The 23876-nt window shown below is 40.8% G+C and overlaps 1 protein-coding gene across 1 annotated transcript in view; it reads left to right on the top strand.

Moving 5' to 3' along the window:
- Window positions 1-7291: 7291 nt before the first annotated feature.
- LOC124795225 (protein fem-1 homolog B) overlaps window positions 7292-23876 on the top strand; it is a 67323-nt gene continuing 50738 nt past the window's right edge. The window contains exons 1-4 of the mRNA XM_047259147.1: window positions 7292-7728; window positions 9538-9715; window positions 9801-10166; window positions 14713-14905. Coding sequence (XP_047115103.1) covers window positions 7603-7728; window positions 9538-9715; window positions 9801-10166; window positions 14713-14905 — 863 coding nt within the window. The 5' untranslated portion in view covers window positions 7292-7602. The remainder of the gene's footprint in view (window positions 7729-9537; window positions 9716-9800; window positions 10167-14712; window positions 14906-23876) is intronic.

Below are 23876 nucleotides of genomic sequence, written 5' to 3'. Positions count from 1 at the left end.
ATCTTGTGCATTTGTCTGATAAAATAAGAAAGCACGAAAACTCCCTCTTCCACAAAAATGCGAACATTGAATTCTCAGTGGTTGGTAAAGTAAACGTCAGTACTCACCTTGACAGTGTATACGAGAGTTTGTCACGAAACATAACGAGCAAGTGGACGGGAATAGACATATCTTCTCCAGGTTAATAAAATGTATAAAATTTTGTGAGCGTTTGAGTTAGCTTTACATTGTCATGATGAAAGGGAAGATTCAGACAACCCGGGAGTGTTTTGTGGGCTTGTAAAGTTTGCTATTGATGGCTCAATGAAGGAACACTTAAAAGCTGCAGCTGTGTTTAAAGGTACTTCCAAAACAGTTCAAAATGAACTTCTGGATTGTATGCTAAATGTGCGCAGGGAAATAATAACGCAAGAAATTTTAGCTGGGCATTATTTTGCTATAATGTCGGACGAAACAACAAATGTGTATACCATGCAACAGTGCTTCCCCACATGAACCATGGACCTTGCCGTTGGTGGGGAGGCTTGCGTGCCTCAGCGATACAGATGGCCGTACCGTAGGTGCAACCGCAACGGAGGGGTATCTGTTGAGAGGCCAGACAAACGTGTGGTTCCTGAAGAGGGGCAGCATCCTTTTCAGTAGTTGCAGGGGCAACAGTCTGGATGATTGACTGATCAGGCCTAGTAACAATAACCAAATCGGCCTTGCTGTGCTGGTACTGCGAACGGCTGAAAGCAAGGGGAAACTACAGCCGTAATTTTTCCCGAGGGCATGCAGCTTTACTGTATGGCTAAATGATGATGGCGTCCTCTTGGGTAAAATATTCCGGAGGTAAAATAGTCCCCCATTCGGATCTCCGGGCTGGGACTACAAGAGGATGTCGTTATCAGGAGAAAGAAAACTGGCGTTCTACGGATCGGAGCGTGGAATGTCTGATCCCTTAATCGGGCAGGTAGGTTAGAAAATTTAAAAAGGGAAATCGATAGGTTAAAGTTAGATTTAGTGGGAATTGGTGAAGTTCGGTGGCAGGAGGAACAAGACTTTTGGTCAGGTGAATACAGAGTTATAAATACAAAATTAAATAGGGGTAATGCAGGAGTAGGTTTAATAATGAATAAAAAAATAGGCGTGCGGGTAAGCTACTACAAACAGCATAGTGAACGCATTACTGTGGCCAAGATAGACACGAAGCCCACGCCTACTACAGTAGTACAATTTTATATGCCAACTAGCTCTGCAGATGATGAAGAAATTGATGAAATGTATGATGAGATAAAAGAAACTATTCAGATAGTGAAGGGAGACGAAAATTTAATAGTCATGGGTGACTGGAATTCGAGTGTAGCAAAAGGGAGAGAAGGAAACATAGTAGGTGAATATGGCTTGGGGCTAAGAAATGAAAGAGGATGCCGTCTGGTAGAATTTTGCACAGAGCATAACTTAATCATAACTAACACTTGGTTCAAGAATCATAAAAGAAAGTAGTATACGTGGAAGAATCCCGGAGATACTAAATGGTATCAGATCGATTATATAACGCTAAGACAGAGATGTAGGAACCAGGTTTTAAATTGTAAGACATTTCCAGGGGCAGATGTGTACTCTGACCACAATCTATTGGTTATGAGCTGCAGATTAAAATTGAAGAAACTGCAAAAAGGTGGGAATTTAAGGAGATGGGACCTGGATAAACTGAAAGAACCAGAGGTTGTACAGAGTTTCAGGGAGAGCATAAGGGAACAATTGACAGCAGCGGGGGAAAGAAGTACAGTAGAAGAAGAATGGGTAGCTCCGAGGGATGAAGTAGTGAAGGCAGGAGAGGACCAAGTAGGTAAAAAGACGAGGGCTAGTAGAAATCCTTGGGTAACAGAAGAAATATTGTATTTAATTGATGAAAGGAGAAATTATAAAAATGCAGTAAATGAAGCAGGCAAAAAGGAATACAAACGTCTCGAAAATGAGATCGACAGGAAGTGCAAAATGGCTAAGCAGGGATGGCTAGAGGACAAATGTAAGGATGTAGAGGCTTATCTCACTAGGGGTAAGATAGATACTGCCTACAGGAAAATTAAAGAGACCTTTGGAGAAAAGAGAGCCACTTGTATGAATATTAAGAGCTCAGATGGAAACCCAGTTCTAAGCAAAGAAGGGAAAGCAGAAAGATGGAAGGAGTATATAGAGGGTCTATACAAGGGTGATGTACTTGAGGACAATATTATAGAAATGGAAAAGAATGTAGATGAATATGAAATGGGAGATACGATACTGCGTGAAGAGTTTGACAGAGCACTGAGAGACCTGATCCGAAACAAGGCCCCGGCAGTAGACAACATTCCATTAGAACTACTGACGGCCTTGGGAGAGCCAGACCTGACAAAACTCTACCATCTGGCGGGGAAGATGTATGAGACAAGCGAAGTACCCACAGACTTCAAGCAGAATATAATAATTCCAATCCCAAAGAAAGCAGGTGTTGACAAATGTGAAAATTACCGAACTATCAGTTTAATAAGTCACAGCTGCAAAATACTAACGCGAATTCTTTACAGACGAATGGAAAAAATGGTAGAAGCCAACATCGGGGAAGATCAGTTTGGATTCCGTAGAAATATTGGATCACGTGAGGCAATACTGACCTTACGACTTATATTAGAAGAAAGATTAAGGAGAGGCAAACCTACAGTTCTAGCATTTGTAGACTTAGAGAAAGCTTTTGACAATGTTGACTGGAACACTCTCTTCCAAATTCTAAAGGTGGCAGGGGTAAAATACAGGGAGCGAAAGGCTATTTACAATTTGTACAGAAACCAGATGGCAGTTATAAGAGTCGAGGGACATGAAAGGGAAGCAGTGGTTGGGAAGGGAGTGAGACAGGGTTGTAGCCTCTCCCCGATGTTATTCAATATGTATATTTAGCAAGCAGTAAAGGAAACAAAAGAAAAATTCGGAGTAGGTATTAAAATCCATGGAGAAGAAATAAAAACTTTGAGGTTCGCCGATGACATTGTAATTCTATCAGCGACAGCAAAGGACTTGGAAGAGCAGTTGAACGGAATGGACATTGTCTTGAATGGATATAAGATGAACATCAACAAAAGCAAAACGAGGATAGTGGAATGTAGTCGAATTAAGTCAGGTGATGCTGAGGGAATTAGATTAGGAAATGAGACACTTAAAGTAGTAAAGGAGTTTTGCTATTTGGGGAGCAAAATAACTGATGATGGTCGAAGTAGAGAGGATATAAAATGTAGACTGGCAATGGCAAGGAAAGCGTTTCTGAAGAAGAGAAATTTATTAACATCGAGTATAGGTTTAAGTGTCAGGAAGTCGTTTCTGAAGTTATTTGTATGGAGTGTAGCCATGTATGGAAGTGAAACATGGACGATAAATAGTTTGGACAGGAAGCTTTCGAAATGTGGTGCTACAGAAGAATGCTGAAGATTAGATGGGTAGATCACATAACTAATGGGGAGGTATTGAATAGAATTGGGGAGAAGAGGAGTTTGTGGCACAACTTGACAAGAAGAAGGGACCGTTTGGTAGGACATGTTCTGAGGCATCAAGGGATCACAAATTTAGCATTGGAGGACAGCGTGGAGGGTAAAAATCGTAGAGGGAGACCAAGAGATGAATAAACTAAGCAGATTCAGAAGGATGTAGGTTGCAGTACGTACTGGGAGATGAAGAAACTTGCACAGGATAGGGTAGCATGGAGAGCTGCATCAAACCAGTCTCAGGACTGAAGACCACAACAACAACAACATGCAACAGTGGGCGATTGTGTATAGATACGAAATTCATGGCTGTGTTGTGAAGAGATTTTGGGGCTTCATTAACTCTGACGCACATGATACTAGACGTTAGTTAAGGCGATACATTCTGAACTGCAAAAGCACGCAGACGGTAAGAAGGAAAAGGTGATCGCTCAGTGCCCTGATGGTGCTGCTGTTATGAGCGGAGGCATCAACGGTGTTCAGGCAAGGATTGCTCAGGTGTACCCTAGGGCTTATTATGTTCACTGCTATGCTCTTCAATTAAATATGGTCCTGCAAAAAGCTGCATCTATAGACAAATCTGCTAGAATGTTTTTTTTCTAATCTCTTCGGCTTTCCAACTTTTTCTCCCGGTCGTCCCACAGAAAAAGTGTGCTACACACAGTTGGACAGCAGCTACAAGATGGGTGTTTAGTATTGGGACAGTCAACACAGTTAAAACAAAGGAAAGTCTGATCGAGTGTTTAGAAGAAATTACCCTCTCTGATCGTACAGATGGTTTAACCAGACGAGAATGCTACGGTCTGCTCTCCAGTTTGAAAGATTCTGAGTTCTTATTTTGGTTATAATTTTTTTATTGGATCATGCCACATGCAAACATACTCTTCAGGCAACTACATCATCGGAATCTTGAAGCAATAACCGCTAGACAATATTTATTGGAGTTTGAAGATACAATTACAGGAATAAGAAATATTGCCATTGGAGAAATTTCGTAATCTTGTGCAGAACAAATTCAGAAGATATGAAAATCAGAAAATGTAGTAGCTGATGCGAAGGAAGTTTGTGACCCCATAATAAGTCACATGAATGAAAGATTTTTCATTCAAGAATTACCTTATGGCATCAAATTTGTTAGTTGTGAGCTCATTTTCTCTATTTTCGACAAATTTACTGAGAGGGAACCAGACATTACTGTTGAAACGTACCCGTGGTTATCAAAGCGGCAACGGGGAACACAGCTAGAAGTTCTCTACAGCAGAAAACACTTTCAACGCGCAGGTGGCGCTGTTTCATTGCTGCAGCTTTTACTACACAACAACTTGTATCCAGACACATTTCCGCAGTAATGTCAACTAATGAGGATAATCATAACAACTCCTCTTACAACAGTTGAACCTGAACGTTGTTTCTCAACAATGAAAAAGATAAAAACCTTTCCTCGAAATACAGTGGAAGAAAACGGGCTTTCGGCATTGGCAATGCTTGCAATTGAGAAAAAGTTTGTGAAGCATATTAAAGATTTCAATCACAGAGTGATCGAGACATTTGCACTATTGAAAAACAAATGCATGGATTTTCTTTACAAATAGGCAACGTTAGCAATGTTGCTGAATAGTTTTCTTTATATAATGTGTACCTAAAGTACAGCTAGCGAATATTAACTTTTGTGTGGACTATACGGAAGGATAGGACATTTAATAAGATGTGTTTACACCGTTCTCCTGTATCAGAAACTGAGACTTGGTGAGTGATAAAACTTTAGTAGTATTAATATTTAGATGACGAGACGGAGAGTAGTGGAAGCATATACACTATTTCGTTCTTGCCCTAAACTCTACTTAATTAAGTACAAAACCACAAAATTTCACAAAAGCGAGTCTTTCTTTTGTCAGACAAGTTACGCATATTATTATTATTATTGACAACGGCTGCAGTTGTGTACATTTATTTATAATCGTAACTGTTGTATAGCAGATGCTATTTCACACATTCAAGTTGATCTGAGTCTAAAAACTTGTGAACTCCCAAAACGTATACTCACGAACCGTCACTGACTATTTCTGAATTTCCGTACATTTCTAATTATTTTATGGATTTCGCAACAGAATTATGACGCTCCAGCAGGCCTATATTTTCCTGGAACCGCCACCTTCTCCGGACGCCTCTGTGTTGTGAGGCTTCGTATGCGGCAACATTAATACGAATATGGCTATCGACCACAGCTGAAACCGGTAAAAAAGAAAAAGGTTATCGTCAGTTATATAACAGAACAAAAGAGAGTCATCATATAATGTCTGGAACCGCCACCTTCTCCGGACGCCTCTGTGTTGTGAGGCTTCGTATGCGGCAACATTAATACGAATATGGCTATCGATCACAGCTGAAACCGGTAAAAAAGAAAAAGGTTATCGTCAGTTATAATAGAACAAAAGAGAGTCATCATATAATGTTTTGTGTGTGTGTTCTCAATTATGTATGATTCTGGCATATTGCTTTGTGTACATATATTCTTGAACTGGTTACAAAATCTGCTTATGAGTTTTCCTTATTGGTCAAATCGCACGTCTTAAAAGACCAATACTCGCATAATGATGAGTCGTCGTACCGTACTTACAGAAATAATAAGTGAGAATGAAGACCGTTTTATACATATGCCTAAACAGGCTACATTTCTTTCTGACAGTTGCACAAAATGATAATCGATAGAATTAGGAAAGTAGGTAGATTATAAATGGGTTTTCATTAACATTCAGATATATACAAGGAATGGTGCGGGTTCACTGAACACAAGTTTCCAGTGTTTGCTAAGCAAAAGTTCTAGTTATGTTTATTACAAATAAAAACTGCTTACAGTGATCCGCGCCTTATATTCTTGGGCAGACCTAATCTTCAAAAAGATCCACACCAGAATCACCCTGCAACATTTATCATTCTAGTTAAGTTTGTTGTTGTTATGGTCTTCAGTTCTGAGACTGGTTTGATGTAGCTCTCCATGCTACTCTATCCTGTGCAAGCTTCTTCATCTCCCAGTACCTATTGCAACCTACATCCTTCCGAATCTGCTTAGTATATTCATCTCTTGGCCTCCCTCTACGATTTTTACCCTCCACACTGCCCTCCAATACTAAATTGGTGATCCCTTGATGCCTCAGAACATGTTAAGTTTATACCCGTTAAATTGATGCTTAAATTTCCAGAAATGAAAAAAAAATGTAACTTGCGAGGTTTTTCATAGATGATCAGTCTGTTTCAAAATCCACTCTTCACGATAGAAAGCATTATTTCCGCTATGAAATAAGATCTCTTGTATCACACACGTGCCGTATATTGCTCCAGTTGTACATACATGTTTACAGTTAGTGTACGACTATTATATTCGAGACAGTCCTGCCTTCTACAAGGAGTATAAAGTCCATACTTCTTGCCGTTATTGTTATTAATCATTTTTCTTTCGTTCTTGTTTGGTCACGTTGCTCTTCCTTTGGTTGACTTGCGGGTAAGCAAATATACAGCAAGACTTACGCGCCGCCTGTAATATCTCACATCTATTACCTACCGTTCGTAATTCGCACGTGTAGTTGTTCACGAATTAGATCGATATCCGCATGAGTATATCAAAGATCCAAGGATGGCGTAGCAAGCTAAAACGATTTTTCTGTGCTTAAAAACACTGAATGCGAGTCTGTCTGTAGTAAACTTTGGTTTATTACACCAGAAGTAGCGATAAAGCGTAATTGTTTTCTTTCTGGTGTTGACAATCAGATTGGAATTTAATTTTGTCCTGTGACTCTTCTACATAGAAGGCAGTGACTCAGCTGACTATTTTGCGCACAAAAAGCAGAAGTTCGCAGAAAGCAGTTGTGGTTCAGCAGTGTTGAGAAGTGGACGAGTGCGTGTGGTGCATTGCGGGGTTCCTATACACGAAGCATCCTTTCCTACTTTTTTGAAAATCATACCTTTGGTGATAGTTTTCGTGAGAAAGTTATTCATGTGTGTAAGGAGCCGCAGCATTTGCGGAGAAATTGTTCTATACGTAAACCTGCTTAATGTATGATGCATAAATCTATTGCGTGTCTTTGGACTCAAATTAGAACGTTTTTATAAAATGAGTGAAGTGTCAGAGACTCTAAAAAATAAGGTTTATTTCGCTGCTCGTGATGGGTGTGCTGTCCTTCTGTGCGCAATTTTGTCAGAGAAAACGCCAGCAGAAGTACAAGAACTCCTTAATCAAGTAAGTACTCCCGAAGATTCACACTATAAAACCATAGCTGATCGTCGTTAAGAATATTTTAATTAATAATTGTTTGTCGGTACTAGATTCAAACTGCACCTACCTACGATAAAAATTTAAATACAGTTAACAAGCTTGGTGTGCATGGTAAAATTTGATTTTGATGGTGCGCGGAGTACGGAACATACACAAATAATGTAAACAATAGAAAGAGGTGACTGTAAGAAGTGTTAATGAGAGGATTGTGTACAGTGGTGTGTCTGTACCATACTGTTAGCCACATTGGTGAGCCTTCAGAGCCATTTTGTACTACAGATACTATTAATTAGCAAATGCTGGAACAAAAGAACATGTGCATTGTTAAAGTACCGAGCTAGGCTCACGTTCCCTCACGACAGGGTGACTCAGCATAGGCAACACTGCTTGTGACATACTTGTCAGTCTGCCAGGAACTACATTAAAAATTTAACAGGCCTTTGTCATGGGAAACAAACTTGTTAACAGTGTAGATAAAATATGTATCCCAAGCTGAACTGGTTGCCTATATACTCACACAGCAATAACTGTTGTTGTTGTTGTTGTTCTTCAGCTGCAGGGTACATTATGAAAGATTGTTGAAAAGAAATGTATTGTATGTGTATGCTTGGAACTTTACTTTTTTTTCCCTGTTGGGAATTTTTGGAGAAAACTGAATATGCATTGCTCAAACTAACTCGTTGCATATATTAGCTTCACAAATAGTGACTGCAGTTAGTGGCTAAAGTCTAGATCACTGCAAGCGAGTCACAGAAGCAGTTTTTCTACTGCTCATTGCTATATAGGCCTAAAATTTATTTTTCTTTGGTGGCATTAACATGGTGCACTGAGCTAGATTGAGCGTAGAAATATGAAAACAATATAAAAAGTTATGTATTTTTTCTAAACTGATGGTCCTTACCTCAGAAATGAACACTGTCTTATTTGCTTTTTAAGGATAGGATATTGCATTATTAATGTTTAAATAGTGCCGAAGCATAACTTCAATTGAAGTATGGCCACAGTTCACATGACACACCTGTACATTTGTTTAAAACAGTCTTGAACATTTTGAGTGGTGGTACATGTCACTAATTTATTGAAAATATTTCAGCAGGATACAGTTGTTCTGAGACAATTGTTAAAGCTAAGTTTTTCTTGTTGTGAAAGTGAGATACAACTGATACAGCAGAGCAGAAAATAGCTTATTGGGCTCAAGTTTACAATGGGCCACACAGGTGCAGATGTTGGCAGCACCTATGCCTGAATGATTAAGAGCAAATGTGTTATTACTTTCAGAAGAAATGATCACTTATCGTCACCCACCACATTCACAATTCAACTGTACTGCCGCATTTAGAGTTCCCCGACAGTTGTAAAGTTTGTGTAGCATTTCATTTACTGGGATGTCGTAGAATGCATGGTAAATACTAAGGCATAGTTGTTGTTATTTGGAAGAGTTTGAGGTAGTGTTCGTAAATCATTAAAAAGAAGGTATGTTAAGGGTATTGAAACTAACTTACTCAACTATAAAGCTGATTTATATATATTCCCAAATCATTTCAGGCAAACGCCAGGATGGTCCCTATGGGTACGTAAATAGTTGACACATTTCCCTTCCCATGCTCATTGTTAAGAACTAAATGCTTACTATTAATTATTATTATTTTCATTGTTGTTATTATTTCTGTTTTAAAAGTTCTTGATACATTACAATTTTTTTAATATGACATTACTAAAGTTAACTGCATAATATTTGAAAATTGCGTAATGATAGGCTTATTGTAATTGTAGCAGGTGATAGAGGAAGATGGACAGAAATGTACACCTCTTATTGTAGCAGCAAGACATGGACATGACAGGTTAGTCAAGATGCTGCTTTCCAAATGCCAACCTGACATAGAGCAAGAGGGAACTGTGAAGTTTGATGGCTATGTTATAGAAGGTGCCAGTGCATTGTGGTGTGCCGCAGGTATTGTTTGACAAACAGTGAAAATAAAATGATGGTAGGACAGTTTCATTTCTTGTTGTTTCTATGTTTACTTCTTGTTTTCCAGGAGCCGGCCATCTAAATGTTGTCAAAACTTTGGTTAAATCAGGTGCTAATGTTAATCATCCTACTAGAACAAATTCAACTCCATTGCGTGCAGCATGTTTTGATGGTCGGCTGGATATTGTGAAGTACTTAACAGAGCACAATGCTGATATTCACATAGCAAATAAGTATAATAATACTTGCTTAATGATTGCTGCCTATAAAGGTCATCTGGACGTAGTGAGCTTTTTGTTGGAAAAAGGTGCTAACCCAGATGAAAAGGCACACTGTGGAGCAACAGCTTTACATTTTGCCGCTGAGTGTGGACATGTTGCCATTGTCAAGGAGCTGCTGGACTATGGTGCACTTATAACAAAAAATGAAAATGGTACATTTGTAAGCTTATTTTTTGCATAACGTATTTGTGCATTTTTCATTATTGCTGTGTGTTGTTGTCATTGATACTCGGGAAGACTCATTGGAAAAAGTGTTAGATACATGTCCATAAAAGACAAAGTACTTTTTATTTTAACTAAACAGTAATTAAAGTGGATGGTTTGCCCCTTGTAGGCTTGTAAAAGTGAAACCCTCCCTGCCGATTCAGGTTTTTCGTCACGTCACTCACTCACTCTCTCCCATCTATCAAACCAACCTGTGACAATTTGTGTTGCCCTTCTTTGTGTAGATTCAGTATACTTGGATAGTCATATTTGATATTGATCCCACTCAACTGAGAAATTTTCTTGGGTGGATTGCCACAGCGTTACGCTATAGGATTGGTATGTACCACAAGTTTTTATCTATGATTGTGCCTTTGTGATCATTCCATTGCATATCCTTACAAATTATTAAACCCAAATAGTTATTACTGCTGTGACTAATAGGTCATCAGTGAACATGATGACAGTTGAATAAGAGAGCTGAGGATGGCTTGTTTACCTCTCCATCTACATGCCACTGACATGCAAAGTGATTTCTGTAGATATCATCTACATTGTTGTTGTACAATGATCTCTTAAACTATAACATAGGAACCATGCTATTCAGAAATGCACAACATAGTATAGAGCATTGGTCACCTGATACATTCATATGTTCCTGTCATTATGCGCTCTTATTGAAAACATATCTGATTAACAAGTAGTAGTGGAGCCAGGTCCCTATACAGTTGGTGACGGGGGTGGAAACTAGTTTATTAAACCAGAAGTTTCTTTGCCAAGTAAAGGAGAGAAACGCAATTAAGTAAATCGGGCTTACCAGGGATAAGTGAGGAAAATCTCAGAATCTTGTATAATGTGACATGCACATTAAGGCAAATCTGGGTTTTTATGTGTGACATTTTTCTATATCTACATTGAATGTTCTGTATGGGTACATTGGTCTTTGCGGAACACCTTGTGACGGATTTTGGAATGGCATCTTCATCAGGCTCAAGCTTCCAACTTGTGTTTCACAATTGTTCAGGCGGAGTCATATTATAAACCGTTTATTAAATGGGAACTTCTTCTGGCCTTCTCTTCTCACAGTTCAGTCACTGGCCCTCATTCTATCCAAAACCAATTGCTTCACCTCCTCAGCCATCCACAATGACAATTTCTCCTCAGTAGTTTCCTCTCTCAATGGGCCGGTAGTATTGTGCCTCTTGTCCTAAAGCCCAGTAAGGATCCATTGTCCCTCAATAGTTACTGGGCAGTTAGTTTTACCAACATCCCCTGCAAGTTATTTGAACAAATGGTGGGTCATTGGCTCAATTGCATCTTTGAATCTCAGAACCTCTTGTCTCCTTACCAGTGTGGCTTTCAGGAGAGATGCTCTCTGGTCAAACATCTACTTTGATTGGAAACCTGTGGATGGCAGGCCTTTTCCCAGCACCGCCATCTTCTTGAAGTTTCCTTAGATCTTCATAAGGCTTATGACAAGGCTGGGCACCATCACATTGTACTTACACTCTATGAGTGGGGTCTTTGGGGCCCTCTCCCAATTTTATGCACCATTTCCTGTCCCACCAGTGATTCCTGGTTTGGGATCACAATATTCTCAGCTCTCTTCAGACCCGTTAGAATGGCATTCCACAGGGCTCCATTGGATCAGTGATCATCCCTGCTCTGCATGTGGATAATTTCTGTATCTGGGCTAGTTACCACTCGGTGGCCCCTCTGCAGTGACAGCTCTAGTGTGCCATCTGGCATGATTATGGGTGGTGCATTTCTGTTGTCATACTATGGTCCATCCTGATCTGGAGCCCTAGCTCAATGCCCAGTGCCTCAGCATGCTCTTCTTTCTGACAACAAGCTTGCTTGATTGCCCATACGTGCCTTCTGAAGCTTGGCTGTTTTTTCTGTAAATTCGATGTCTTTCACTTTCTTGCCCACACCTCTTGGGGCATGGATCATATGACTCTTCTCTGCCTTTATCAGGCCCTGGTTCTGTCTAGCCTGGACTGTGGTTGTCAAGTTTATGCCTCAGCTGTCCCTTACACACTGCACTTCTTGCACCGGTCCACCATAGTGGTATCCGTTTGGCCACTGGTGTATTTCACACTAGCCCTGTCAATTGTGTTCCGATTGATGCTGGGAATCGGTTACGTGAGAATTCCCCATTGTATTTCACCAGTCCAAGCTCCTGGTTTCCTATACCATCAATATCTGTTCTTTCCGTGCTGATGGCTCCTACTCTATTCTTTCTGTAGCTTTGGGACAGTGCCCACCCTTGGGTGGGTTTACTGGCTGGGCTGTGCCTCATTTCTCTTTGCTGCAGTTTCCATCTTCCATTTTGTCTTGGTTCGCACATTCTCTCCCGGACAACTCCGCCTCCCCCTCCCCCCCCCCCCCTGCCCTCCCCAACTGCCCCCCCCCCCCCTCCCCATCACCACCAGTTAGTTTCTTGGCCCTAGGTGTGGATGGATCTCTTATGGAGTTTGAAATCTCCATTGCTCCGGAGGTGTTCAGTTGTTTGTTGTGCCTCCTCTTACGCAAGTTTTGGGATGGTGCTCTAAATACGCTGATCACATGGGATATTCCTTCATGTCTTCTATTGACGTGGAGCACTATCCTGTCTGCCACGTATGGGGTGATTACTGCGGAACTGATGACCATCTATTTGGCCCTCTTCTTTATTCAACAGTCCTCCCTCACCCGAATTTTGTCATGTACAGACTTGATAAGTGGGCTTCTGGCTGTCATTCGTGTTTCTCCCATCATCCCTTGGTCTCTACCGTGTGCGACCTTCTCGCCGACCTTGGCAATGCTACTTGTTCAGTTGATTTCCTTTGGGTTCCTTTCCTGGCCACATGGCTATCCCAGGTAATGAACTTGCTGATCGTCTGGATAACAGGGGGGGGGGGGGGGGGGGGGGCAGTCTCTATTGCGGGATCCCCCTGAGGTTGGATTTGCGGCTTCACGTAAATTACTTTTTTGCTCATTAGTGGATTGACTTCATATGGTCTAGGAGACTCCCATCATGTGGTGTTCTTCTTCAGATTCCCCCCATCAGGAATCTACCATCCTCTGCCGTCTTCATATCGGCTGTACCAGATTGACCCATGTTTTTTTCACTCCGTAATGAGCCACACCTCTTTGTAGTTGCCGGGCACCTCTTGTCGTGATCCATACTTCAGGACTACCCCGCATGTTTTGGCCCTTCACTCTCAATATGCCCTCCTAGGTGTTAGCGGTTGACAATCACATGGTTATGTCCGTCCTCCAGTTTTATTTGCAAAAGTGGTTGGTTCTTTCAGAGTTAAATACCTGAATTTTCCTCTGTAAGTGAAGTCCCTTGGTTAGCATTGGTGTTGGTTTGGGAGACCTTTGGTCTTGGCTCCACACCAACCAGTGTTCTTCCCCCACCCCGCCCCCCCCTTTTCCTCCACATTTTATTTGGTCTTCTGTGTTGTTTTGTTTCCCCTTGTCTTGTGTTTTTTTTTCTCCTGGTGTTGTCCCAGTTGTGTCATGATTACGATAGGGCGCAGCAGCAAGACATGGGTCAGTGGTGGTGCTGGCGCCTCATCATGCATAGTGCCTTGGGGGTGGGGCGCCTCCTTCTGTCCCCCCCCCCCCCCCCTCCCCCCTCCTGTTCTTTACTCTTCCTGCCGCCCCATTGTTCCTTTTGCCTCTTTGTTTTCCCATTTTCTTGTTCCATCAACTCGACTGTGCTGTTGGTGTTGCTCCTCCCTTACTTTCTGTCACCTCAGATCATGGGATCGATGTCCTCGCTGTTTGATCCCCTCTCTCCCTTCCCAGTCAGCCAACTAACAAGAATAACATCTATATACAAGAGTTTTCTTGAATTCTTTAGATGAATTGTTTTGAAGATAAAGTAGTTTCATCCATTGTTTCATTATTTGGCTTTAGCTTTATGTTCTTCTGTGATGATGTAGTTGCTTGTCATACAGAGGCCAATAATTTATTCATGCAGGCAGTGAAAAAGTGAAGACATTTCTATGTGGGTGAAACTTAGTTTTGAATTGTGGCATTATTTGTTTGATTTCCCAGAAATTTCCAACAATCATTGACCAAAAATTATGCATACTTTGCTAATTTTCATTCTGTACATTTACCTATTTGATTTGCTAAAAAAAAGAAAAGTACCAAAGGAAAATGTGGAAAAAGAAATGCAAATAATATGCAGCAGTAGACTAATACATGTGAACAAAAGGTGTCAGGAAAGTTGTCTTGTGGAAAAAGGGTCATTTCATCCATATCCATTTTCAGAGTTTTCTTTAGATGAATTGTTTTGAAGATAAAGTAGTTTCATCCATTGTTTCATTAGCCTACTTCTGAAAGCTGAGATATTGTTAGTAAAAAATTTATTGGGTGGAAATCCTCTGTATCTTTATTCAGTTAAAATTGGTGCATATATAATAACGGAATAACTATGAAATCCCGTATGTATTTAAATAACTGCATAATATCAAATGTTGCACTTTGCTCTTTCAGGTATGAGTCCACTGATTGCTGCAGCTGAAAGAACAAGAGCAGATGTTGTAGAATATCTCATTACGAGGCCAGAAGTTTCTCGACAAGAGAAAATAGATGCATTAGAGCTGCTGGGAGCCTCATTTGCAAATGATAAAGATAATTACTGTCTTCAACGAGCTTATTACTACTTACATCATACTATGGAAATGAGGTTTGTACAAACACACTGTAATTTTATTCAAGGGAATGTTTTTTAAGTGGATATGCTAGGAACAGACCATTTGGCATAAAGCTTGTATAAAGTGAGGATTTCAGTTCTTAGAAATGGTTAGTTGACATACATTTGCTCGGGTGTAGTAAATCCTGGAATCTGTTGCATTATATGGCCATTCAAGAGTGGTTTGTTTCGTGAATATATGTTCTCCACACATTACTACTGTATTTTGCAATTCTAATGAAATTGACATAATATTTTGTACCCACACTTGTAAAGTTAGCCAGTAATGAATGAATATCTTGAAGATTTTTTATAGGTTCAGAAGTTTTACAACATTCCTCAGTTCTTTGGCAAGGAAAATCAACAAACTATAGACAAAAATGTGTATGTTTGGCATGAAGGTGATGGCCACTGTGATTTCACCCTTGTACGAGTTCTGTTCAAAAGTTCCGGAACATTTGTAATTTCATGCCAGTGGTGTATTGGAGTGAAATGCAGTTGGCTACCTGCACATGCCTGTGTATGTGTAACTGCCAGAAGTTTTCATTGTTGTATGTCTGTTAGTGTGTAGTGCTGCATTGAGTAGAACATTGTCTTGCACCGTTGACAAATTTCAAGATGGCAGAGGCAGAGGAACGATGCATCTTCATTCAGTTTTGCACGAAATTTAAGAAAACTTTTACAAAGGCACGCAAAATGATGCAGGAAGCCTATGGTGATGAATGCCTAAGTCATAACCAGTGTTACAAATGGTTCACACTGTTTAAAAGTGGCTGGATGGAAGTTACAGATGACCCTCATTCAGGATGCTCTTTGACGTCTACCGATAATGGTCATGTCAGAAACGTCGACAAAGTTGTGTGTGCCAATCGCAGGTTGACTGTCCGAGAGAGTACAGAAGAATGTAACGTTTCAGTTGTGTCATGAAATCCTGACACAGCATCTTGGAATGCATTGTGTTGCCGCCAAGTTCATCCCACAGCTTGTGAGTCAAGATTGGAAAGACCTTCACCTTACAATCTGTGAAGAGCTTTTGGATCGTGCAAATGAGAATGAGATGTTCCTTAAGAGAGTCATAATGGGTGATGAGATGTGGGTCTACGGTTATGATGTTAAGACTAAAGTTTAGTCTTCACAATGGGTCATAAAAGGTTCTCCAATACCAAGGAAAGCTCGTCAAATCAGGTCAAATATCAAAGCCATGCTGATAGTTTTCTTTGCCTTTGAAGGATTAGTTCATCATGAATTCACGCCATAGGGAAAATCTGTTAATTGATGGTATTATCGGGATGTGTTGCGATACATGCAACAAAATATGAGAAGGTAATGGCGTGAAATGTGGTGAGACAATTCACTGTTTTGGATCACAATAACGAACCCATGTATTCATCCTTGTTGGTGCACAACTGTTGCACAAAAAACAAAATCACTGTACAGCCTCATCTTCCTCACTCTCCAGACCGGGCCCATGCAGACTTTTATTTATTTATTTATTTTTTTATTTCCAAAGTTGAATACCTCATTGAAAGGATGAAGGTTTGCAGTGGTAGACGAAATAAAAGAAAATTCACGGATGGCGCTCCACACGATCTAGCAAGAGGCATACCAGGATTGCTTCCAGAAGTGGAAGCAGCATTGGGAGCAGTGTATCAGTTGTGAAGGAGAGTATTTCAAAGGAGAGCATGCACAAGTAAAAGGCAACAGTAGAAAAATTTTGTGGACAAAGCTCTGGAATTTTTTGAACAGACCTCGTACATTATACCTACAATGATGTCGCATATTAGAGACATGAACAAATAAAAATAATGCAGAATGTAGTTAATTAAAAAAGAAAAAAAATCAAACCAGCTGGACAACTGTGGGAATTAGGGCATTTGGGCAGGGACATATGAAATACACAACATTCCTAACACTAAATATGTATCAAACCGAAAACTTAGGCAAAAATCCAGCCAGCAAAGTCCTCAAAATCCCACAAATCCTAAGTAAATATAAACAGAGAAAGTGGACTCTTGGCTACCAATATTCAAATAAATTTGCAAGATACTGATACTGGTATCTGAAATTATTCTTGACCTATGTAGCTCAGATGCAGTCCATGGTGCAACTCTGGTGTCTGTAGACAAATCAGTGGCCAAGGCCTTCGTTTGTGTAAGAACTGTTACTATGTTTTGCGATAAAAATAATAGGTGTAACAATAGAGCAATGAATTGTTGTGAAGTTTCACATTACTTGGAAACACTTTTACTGAAACCTATCTTTTACTAAAAAACGTGTGTGGTGAAGACTGTTTGTCACGTACACAAATTGTTGAATGGTTTAGGCGTTCCAAGATGGCTGAGAAGACGTTGAAGGTGACTCACCCAGGATGCCCTCCAACATCAACAATGAATAAAAATCGGACAATCAGTTGCGCTTTCGATTGATTGCTGAAAATTTAGAAATTGACAAGGAATGCACAAAGCAAATTTACATAAGCAACTTAATGTGAGAAAAGTGTGTGTGAAACTGGTGTTGAAAACTATCATGGTTGAACAAAAAAAAAGCCCATAAGAATGTTTGTACTGACATATTGAACTAGTGAAAATGATCCTGATGTCTGGGAAAGAATGGTAATGTGTCAAATCTTGGTTTTTCACTTATTATCCAGAAACTAAGCACCAAACCTAACACTGGAAGGACTCAACTTCAGTGAGAGTGAAAAAAGTTCAAATGAGCAAATCAAGATTCAGAGCAATGACAGTGTTTTCTTTTTTACGGAATTTTGTGTCTTCACTGGGTTCCTGAAGCTCAGACTATTAATCAACATTACTACCTTAAGGTTCTTGCTCAACTCCATCTAAAAATAAGGGAAAAAACCTGAATTGTGGATGAACAAGTCATGGGTTCTGCATCAAGACAATGAAGTGGCTCATATCGCATTGTCTGTTAAGAGGTTTCTAGCAAAGCACAGTGTTCCTCTGTTAGAACACCAGCCTTATTCACCTGACCTAGCACCATGTGACTTTATCTGTTCCCCAAGGTCAAATTTGCATTAAAAGGATCAAGATTTCAGTCCATTGGACTCGAGAAAGAAAAAGCGGCACATGTCATTGATGAGCTCACAGAGGAAGACTTCCAGCACTGTTTCAATCAATGAAAAATCCATCTGGAGCTTTGTAGGGTTAGATGAGGGAAATATGTTGAGGGTGACAGTAACTAAGGATGCATGTTTTTTGAAGTAAAAGATTTTACAGCTTCCATTATTTTATGGCCACACCTTGTAGCTATTATTGGAAAGCTAACCTGATCGAAATCACTAGAACACTCTTTGCGCTACCCACTAATCACAATAAGTCAAGATTAACTTTGACTAACAACACAAACTAATTGTTCATAAAAAAAGAAAAAGAAGTAGAACACTGGACAAGTGTGATTAGGACTCTGGCTCTGAGGATTCTGTGCAAAGTTAATTATGTGTATTATATGTATGATTATCAACATTAATCCATTAATCAAGCCTGTCTGTGTGTGTGTGTGTGTGTGGGGGGGGGGGGGGGGGGGCGCTCCCGGGATTGGAATGACTCCTTACCCTCTCCCTTAAACTACATCTGGCACGCACGTGTACCTGTTCTTTTTCCCCCCCTAAAGCCGTCGGCACACGGACAGTGATGTCGAACGTTAACATTGAGCGTGCCACGTTCAACGTGCTGCTGAACGCTCAGGAACGATGCGACTTGTGCATATGGTACGTGGGCCCCAACGTGGTATACGCGATCGCAACGCACTCTAGCGGCAGTTGAGGGATGTTTCTAGTTCGTAAATCACACTCTCAACGGGCGCGCGTAAAATTCCCACGTTAGCTCTATTAAAATGCACATTTCCTCCGTCGTACACGAAAAGGAAAGTACCATGTCTAATCAATAAGGACACAGGTTTATAAAAGTTCCATTACAAACAGTGCGGTACAAATTTGGAATACTTCTCCGCATAACATAAACATTATTTCATCATTCGCACATTTTAGTAAAACCGCAAGGTCAGTCTTACTTGATCAGTGTTCCTACTCAGTAGCAGAATCTTTGTAACATATGAATTACGAAGCATAAAAGAAAAAGGAGCAAGCTGGCCTGTAGATTAAGCCAATCGAACAAAGTCACCCCTCAAAAACAGGTGAACTTATACTTACATAACATCAAATATTATAGCATATACTTATTTTAAACTAAAACGAGAATGTTAGGAAAAAAATTTGGAAGTGTTAAGACGCGATCCACCGCCCCAACAAAAACTCATTAGCTGACAGAGACGCTACTCATTACGCTAAACCAAGAACACGCACCTTGTACTTAATCATATTGCATTACTCTTACTAAAAACGTTAATCGTGGATAATTATGTAGTAATTGAAATTTAATTATAACAAATTGTACCAAGAACAATGCGTTTTGGGTGGATCTTCATTGTGTCGCTGCCTTCAAATAGCCTACTCTCGTAATACGCAAGTTAAAATAATTCTTTTGCCACGAATATGATGTTTCATATTATTTTATTGCGATGGATCACACAGTTAACAATGGTTGTTCCCGTGATTCTCAATTTGCTGGTGCTCAGAAGCGGGATATATACGTATAGGCATGAAATGAATGCCAATATGGCGTCTCACAACTCTGTACTGAAGGGAGACGGCGTGCATGTGACGTAGGTGGCGTTGTGCAATCTCATTGGTCAACGCTGAGACGCACGCTCAGAATATCTGACATGCCAGATACTGCTCTGCACGTTCGGAAAGACTCCCGAGTGTGCTATTCCACGCTGTGACGTCAGAAACTCGGCATGCTCAACGCTCAACGTTCGGATGCACGGTCCATGTGCCGACGGCTTAAGGTAATTCTTTCCGCTCCCGGGATTGGAATGACTCCTTACCCTCTCCCTTAAACCCACATCCTTTTGTCTTTCCCTCTCCTTCCCTCTTTCCTGATGAAGCAACCGTGGGTTGGGAAAGCTTGAATTTTGTGTGTGTGTGTTTGTTTGTGTCTCTATCAACATACCAACGCTTTCGTTTGGTAAGTTACATCATCTTTAGCCCAGTTATCCATCTCGGGAAAGGGGACCTACAGTTTCATATGGAATCTGAACCAGATGTAGTTTATGGGAATTCCTCACATCAAGATGTCAAGGCTAGGTTGAAACAAAGACTGAAAAATCAATAATCTGACCAAGATTCGATTCTGCAACCCCTTGGTGTTTCCAGGCATGCGCTTTACTGCTAAACCACCAGGTCCTACTTGTATGTAGATTGTTATATATAGGTTTTGATGAGTGGTATTGTGATTATCAAAATGTGTGCCATATGGCCTTATCTTTTGATTGCATTGACATAGAAAGTTAAAATTATCATACCACCAAGCGACTGTAGAGCTTGGATGTGATATAAATTTGCACTTGATATCTCTGCCCGTTCCTGAGAAAATGGGATCTTAACAGTTGATACACGAGTAACTCTCAATTACGCACTTAAACATACATACGTACATACATACATACATACATGCGATAAAAAACAGCTAAATCATAAAATTGCACTTACCAGTCAGTCGACAACAAACCAGTCATCAACACAAAACCCAAATAAAATATAATTAACAAAACTTACATTATTTATGCCTTCAAAATTAAAAAAAAAGGTGCATACAAAATAATCTTAATACCAATCTAGTACAGGATGACCACTAATGCCCGTTTCATTGGCACACAACTCAATTGAAGCGTGACAGCAAAAATAATATTTTATGAATACTGCTTTACAAATGGCCAGCCTAAACTTCTCAAACCAGGAACCCCTCCAAACAGATCACCAAACATTGTCATGCCAACAATGTAGTCTTTCTTGGTTTGAAACACAGCAGCTTTGATTCATCTTGAATAATTCTCAGATTTTCAGCCGGGTTACATCTTCTAAAAGGTGCGATATTTTGGCAAGCCACCTTCTTGCTATCTTCAGGTGTTTCTAGAGACTGGATAAATCTGCCGGGTACTGCCTTCATATCGCCTCCCCCCCCCCCCCCCCCCTTTGTTGCCGTCTCCAGCCAGCACCTCTGGCCTCTGGGTATGGACCTGGTGTGGTAGTGGGGGAAACATGGCACCAGGTTTCAATCCAGCAGTCCAAGACCTTCAGTAGTGCCAAGGCCAAATGTGGATTGCTGTGGGTGTGGTAATGATGATGCTTCTTCATCTTCTTCAGTTGTGATGGGAATGGACCTCCACGTAGACTGCTGCTATGGTCATTTTCAAGTATGGGTCTCAGGCCTTGTTTAATTGAAAGTCACTGTACTTATTTATGGGTCTGTTGCGCTGTCGGAACTCTACAGCTTCTTTGACAATAAAGTCTCAGAAGGTGTTGGATTGTTGCACATCATAATTCATGGTATGTCTGTGGGAGATGCACTGCTCTGACTCCGCAGGCTTTGTCAGCTGAATGTTGTCTGTGCGATGTTTATGATCAGTGCATCTTTCCTGTATTGTCCGGATAGTATGGCATACATGCATTTTCCCCACACTGGCAAGTTGTGCAGTAGACACCTGCTTTACTAAATTTTAGGTTGCCGTTGACTGATCCTAAGAAGGTTTCCATCTTGATGATGAGTGGAACACACAGTTGATGTGTTTCCAGAGTATTCTTCTGATCACAAGTCAAGTACCTCTATGAGAGACGATGGATAGCAAAGTTAAGAAGCTTTACAAACTTTGGAACAGGAAGGAGTGCCTTTTGGCCCCCCTTGTATTTCTGCTGGGATGCCAAGAGGACTGAATCGTAGCACCTTTTGTGAAGGTAATTGATCACATCAGAACTCCCGCCACCAGCCGGATCACCAGAAGAGCCAGCTTGACCGTAGACAGGGAGAGGGGACAGTACACCCGATGCAGACTCAATGAGACCTCAAGAGAACTCTTCTCGTTTCACCTGCTGTTGGCATCGACACTGTCCGCTGACTTGTGGGTGTAGAGGGGTGCAGTTTGCTGGTCCCAAGCCAACAAGACATGCAGTGAGCCACCTGCAGACAAACTGCTTAGTACGAACACCTTGCAGCTAAACTATTGTAATAAGAACCTTGGAGAACTGTTATTAACTGTGCAGAGAAAGTAATTTATGATGTTACCTCATCTGTACCAGGGAAGGGGCTAAATTTTGCACTGACACCAATGGCCATACCAACAGCAGACTTTACCAGCACTGGGGAACAGGTTGCCATTGCACTTCCACAAGATTCTGTAGAGGAATAAGGTGTGAAACATGCTGTGCATTTACCAGGGCAGTTCCAACAAGGAAGAAGATTCTGATGCAGTCATCGTCCCAGTAGACAGAGGAAATTGTTTGGTCCTGCTACCACTTCACATTTACAAACAAAAATTGTATGACCTATCGGAGTGTGACACACAGGAGAACTGAAGATGATCCTACGAACAGAATGAAGAGGAAGACCATTGAGCTTCTCCAACACACATTCCCAGACAAGAAGGTGGTGAAGAAACTTGGTCTTCAAACAGCTGCACCACATAGACTTTATTGACTACCTTAAGTCCACGAGCAAGAAATACCTCATCGTCCAATTGTTAGCAACATTGGCACACCAAAATATGAATTAGTGAAACACCTGACAGCGAAGCTGAGCCCCTTTGTGGGCAAATGCTAGAACCACATATGAAATTCGGCTTATTTCATACGGCAGCTTCAGAACTTTAATAGACTGGGTCAAGAAAACCTCATGGTGAGCTTCGGCATGGTATCTCTCTTCACAAGGGTGCCTCTTAGAGACTTGCTGAGTCTCACCGGAGAAAAGTTTGGGCCAGCACTAACAAAGCTGTTTCAATTCGTGCACACGTCAACATACTTCCTGTTCGATGGAAGTTGTTATAAACAGACAGAGCAATGGTGGGCTGCCCACTATCACCAGTGGCGGCTAATATGTTTATGGAGCCATGTGAAGAAAAAGCCCTGGAGTCAACAGTCTACAAGCCCGCATGCTTTTTTTTTTTTAAATGTGTAGATGGCATGTTTGTAATCTGGCCACTTAGATAATGTCACATACAAGACTTTCAGCAACACCTGAATTAGCTGCACCAGAATATCAAACTCGTGATGGAAATAAAGGAAAACCATCATCTTCAATTTCTGGCTGTGCTCGTCAAACTAAGACTAGACAGCGTGCTATGACACAGTGTCTATCATAAGCTAACACATACTGATTTGTACTCACATGCCTCCAGCTGTCATGCCCCTTCACAACAAGAAAGTGTTCTAAGTATACTAGTGCACAGATGACCCAAAATCTCGGACCTTGACACTGAAGCAGGTGAGTTGCAGCACTGGCAGTCCGTATTTCGATGAATGGTTACAGCAACTGTGAGACACAGTGTGCCATAAAACTGAAGAAGCCAACAACACAGCTTGCTGAAGATGAAGATAAAGCAGTTGCGTTAGTGGTTATTGAATATGTGGGAACACATCAGCAAAAATCTGAAGAATAGTGTGGAAACACAATGTCAAGTGTGTGTTCCGCTCACCAGGCAAGATGAAAACCTCATTAGGATCAGCCAAGGATGACCTAGGACTGAGGAAACTGGTAGTCTACTGCATCCCTTGCCAGTGTGGGAAAATGTCTGTAGGCCAGACTATCTGGACAATATAGGAGAGATGCACTGAACATAAACGCTACACAGACAACGCTCAGCTGACAGAGTCCACTGAGGCAGAGCATTGCATCTCCCACGGAAATACCTCGAATTGTGATGACATTAAGTCGTTGCAACAATCAAACATCTTTTGGGATTATATTCTGAAAGAAGCTGTAGAGATCAGACGGCATGATGCACTAATAAATAAGGACAGAAGTTTTCAATTACGTTAGGCTTAGGACCCAGCCTTGAGCAAGACCCTCCCATCACAACAAATGAAGAGGACAAAGAAGCATTTTTGCCACACCAG

The sequence above is a fragment of the Schistocerca piceifrons genome, chromosome 4 (assembly GCF_021461385.2).
Source record: "Schistocerca piceifrons isolate TAMUIC-IGC-003096 chromosome 4, iqSchPice1.1, whole genome shotgun sequence".
Taxonomy (NCBI): Eukaryota; Metazoa; Arthropoda; class Insecta; order Orthoptera; family Acrididae; genus Schistocerca; species Schistocerca piceifrons.
Note: the sequence above shows the minus strand (reverse complement) of the source record. Positions and strands in the feature narration are given on the sequence as shown.